General features: G+C 40.7%; 1 protein-coding gene across 1 annotated transcript in view; it reads right to left on the bottom strand.

Annotated features, from left to right (window-relative positions):
- The window catches only part of MOB1B (MOB kinase activator 1B), a 30,239-nt gene that overhangs the window by 5,480 nt on the left and 20,804 nt on the right, over nt 1–3,955 (bottom strand). The window contains exon 5 of the mRNA XM_014529473.1: nt 2,716–2,879. Within this exon, the coding sequence (XP_014384959.1) occupies nt 2,716–2,879 (164 nt within the window). The remainder of the gene's footprint in view (nt 1–2,715; nt 2,880–3,955) is intronic.

Here is a 3,955-nt window from a genome sequence, read left to right as displayed (position 1 = left end):
GTGGTAAACAACCTGCTTCCCTATTTATAATGGTCTGGCCCTCTAGCAACTTCAGCGCAAAATTATAGCTAATTTGCCTACAAACGTCAGGTGGTCATAATAATCTGGCCACTCAGTGTAGTCAACCAAGTAGGGACCAAAATATCTAGCATCTCCGGCAAGTTTCAGACTAAAATAGTTTATGTTATAAACTAACATATCCATAAGCTATCATGAGATGTGTCATTCTGAAGTAAAACTCTGAATAGATTTCCCCTGAACTATATTAAATAGAAGCTGTCTATACTTCTGATCTTCTGCCATGGTGGGGCATTCTGCACTCCTAATTTCATTTATTTATTAACATCCATCACGTGCCAAGCACTGCAGTATATACAGGGGAAAAGCATTAGGGGGCATTTAACTGCAAGCCTATCACTACTAGTAAGATCTGTGGGGTCTGAACCAAGAACACAAATAGATAGATATATATATTGCATGATTAAATAAATTTTACATTAAGCTAATATATTGTTAAATAAAACATGTTCTGTTCTTCCACCTTGACAAAATATACGTTTATAGTGACCAGGAGAGCAGATTCAAATTTAGAATTCTCAAGACTCCTCAGAATTCTGCACTGGAAAGTAGAGCCAGCCCCTGACCCTCAGCAAAACTTGCTGATCTCCCAACCACCAGCTCCATCCTCCTCTTCAAAGGGCTTCACATGCATGAGTGTGGACACCCTGTCTGCTTATACAAGCAATGCCACACACCCTCATCAACAGCTGTCAATTGGCTATCCCTTAGGTCTAGAGCAGCGGTTCTCAACCTGTGGGTCACGAACATCGGAAAACACATACAGCATACCAGATATTTACATTACGATTCATAACAGTAGCAAAATTACAGTTATGAAGTAGCAACGAAAATAATTTTATGGTTGGTGGTCACCACAACATGAGGAACTGTATTAAAGGGTCGCGGCATTAGGAAGGTTGAGAACCATTGGTCTAGAGATATACAAATCAGGGATAAGACCTTTCCTCAAAAGAACAGACCCAAGGAAAAGATCTATGCAAACCTTGGAAACACACTTGGGACTATCTGGACAGGAAATTCTGAGGTAGAAGTACACGCCAGAAGGAATCGGGGTAGGTATGTTGCTTGCCCTATGGATTCCTCACTCTGTGGGGAGAAGTACAACTGGAGAAGGGCCAGAGTAGGATTTTCTAAATTGTGAAGCCAGGGGCTTACTCCTTCAAGGGCTGATACTGTATAATGGACCCACCTTTAAGCAGGTCACAGCGTCCTAAGATGTAAATAGATTCAGATATAGTAAATGCCATGAATCTATCCCCTACTATTTGCTAAGAGTTGGGAGATATGGTATACTTTGAGATCATACAGTAAGGTAAAAACTAACTCTTCTGGTGGAGGAATATCCTTGCCTAAACCACTAAAACCTGAACTTTGGCAATCATGTCTGTCTAAACCAGCCGTGGGCAAACTACGGCCCGTTTGAAATGAATAAAACTAAAAAAAAAAAAGACCGTACCCTTTTATGTAATGATGTTTACTTTGAATTTATATTAGTTCACACAAACACTCCATCCATGCTTTTGTTCCAGCCCTCCGGTCCAGTTTAAGAACCCATTGTGGCCCTTGAGTCAAAAAATTTGCCCACCCCTGGTCTAAACCAAAGCACAGATGCAAACTTTAGGATAACATGTTCTTTGTTTCTCTGGGTATCTGTAGATGGAATACCAGAGTGAGCTAATTGCTCAGAGCAACCGTTTAGGTATGTTACTGTCTCCTAAGATGTGTTTTGGTAAAACTGAGACACAAAATGTGTGCCTTCAGTGTGAAGAGTGTGTATAGAGGGAAAACAGACATATTTTTCTTTAGTGGAGATGGATCACAGGGAAGGCATTTTAAGTATATATACCCAAAGATATACAAAAACAACACCGATCCAAGCCTTAGACTTCTCCTGCCTACCATAAACCCCTCTCAATTTCCACCAAAGAAAGGCTGGTCAGCTTATCTTTTCCATCTATTTTTCACTCCTGGCTGTTAGTTCTCCAACTGTGATAGCAGGGTGAGACTATCTTCACTCCTCTTAATCTCATCTCTAAGGCCAGTTCTCTGAGAACTAAAAAGAGAAGGAAAAGGGGGTCAACAAAGGAATCAGATCAAAGACTAATGGACCTCTTTGGAATAGTAACACAGATTTCTCCCTTTGGACATAATGGACAGTACCTAACTTAAAAATTATTCAGAATACTTAAAAATAAAAAAGGAAAAAAGGTGTGATATTCAAAGCTCATTTCTAGGACAGAGGATGCTAAAAAAGTTCCAAAGTAGACTGGATTTGAGGGTTAAGAGGAGTAGGAGGAATGCTAAAAAGTTCAAGAGATCAAGTTCATCAATAGATCTGCCAAACTAGCCAGGTTCCTTACATGGCCCCTCCAGATTAGGCCATTAACTGAAACAAATCCAAGGAAGAATTCTCAGAGCCATTTTATTTAGACTTGCATGACTTGCATGTGGCTGCTTAGAGATAAATGGAATTCAGAAACAAAAGGCCAGTTCTTATCATCATGGCAAGTATAGAAGAGGAAGACTAGAGAAATAGGGCAAATTTTTATCCTTACAGTATGAATGCAATATTCACCTAAGAACTCTGTAGATAACTAATTTACTAAACAAAAAAGGTCTCCTAATCCAACTTACCTGGACAAAAAAGATAAAGTGCTTGAAAGATGTATTCAGATGCGCTTCCTCCTGAAGCTGGATCACAGGGTCAAAATGCTGATGATAAATGTGAGCATAAACCCTGAAGAGGCGTTTGAGTATAGTTTTTGCCACAGACATGAAGTTCTTCGGGAATGGGACACCTAATAAATAAACAACCCCATCTATTAACAAGGGACAGGAACAAGGCAATATGAGTTTGTTAACAAATGGCAACATAAATTGCCAAAACAAGGCTTAAAAGAAGAAGGATTTATGAATTACTACTTAATACACCTACTGTACTTTTCAGAAGTCTTTAACATATCATGAATGAAAATAAATTTCAAAGCTTCTATGGAACAAGAACTAATTTTCAGTATAGCCCTTTAGGCCTCCAACACTTTACTAAAATGAAACAAATGAATGCCTAAGATGCTAATGGAGCTAAAACTCACACTGAGATCCTCAGATTTTGTAACACCATTTCTTTATACAAATAAATGCTAGACACAAATAATATATTAATCATGTTTATTTTTGTTTAAAATGCTTGCAATATATTTTTAAAATTTTTTCTATGGGAATTATTTCATTACTACTCCAGGTCTACATTTATCCTGAAAAACAACTGCAATCTCTGCTCAGTTAGGTTCCTTGCTATGAATTAAAGCACTTTTGCAGCATTAAACAAATACAAAACTAGAATAATACAAAATTCCATATACTTTGTTACTCTTGCTAAATAATCTAGACTGGCAAAACACAAGCCAAACTCTGGTACTACTGGGTTCAATGTCACCATTTTACCTACAACTCATTCTATATATCTTCTATATACATATAAAGAGCCAGGGGCCATCATGACCGAACGGATGACCGAACGGATGACCAAACAGGCTGAATGGGACAACAAGGCCAGCAGCCGGGGGATGACCAAACGACTGAGCAGCAGGCTGCATGGGGCAACCAGGCCGACGGGGGTTAGTGAGGGACGACCAAACGACTGAGCAGCAGGCTGCGTGGGGTGACCAGGCCGGCAGGGGGGACAGTAAGGGTTGACCAGGCTGGCGGGGGGGCAGTTAGGAGCGAGCAGGCCGGCAGAGTGGTGCTGTTGGGGGCGACCAGGACGACAGAGGGCTTAGTGAGGGGCGACCAAACAACTGAACAGCAGGCTGTGTGGGGCAACCAGGCCAGCAGTGGGGGAGGGGGGGCAGTGAGGGGCAACCAGGCCAGCAGG

Source organism: Myotis brandtii, unplaced genomic scaffold, assembly GCF_000412655.1.
Source record: "Myotis brandtii unplaced genomic scaffold, ASM41265v1 scaffold681, whole genome shotgun sequence".
Classification (NCBI taxonomy): domain Eukaryota; kingdom Metazoa; phylum Chordata; class Mammalia; order Chiroptera; family Vespertilionidae; genus Myotis; species Myotis brandtii.
The sequence above is the reverse complement of the archived record's forward strand: the minus strand, read 5'-3'. Positions and strand labels throughout refer to the sequence as shown.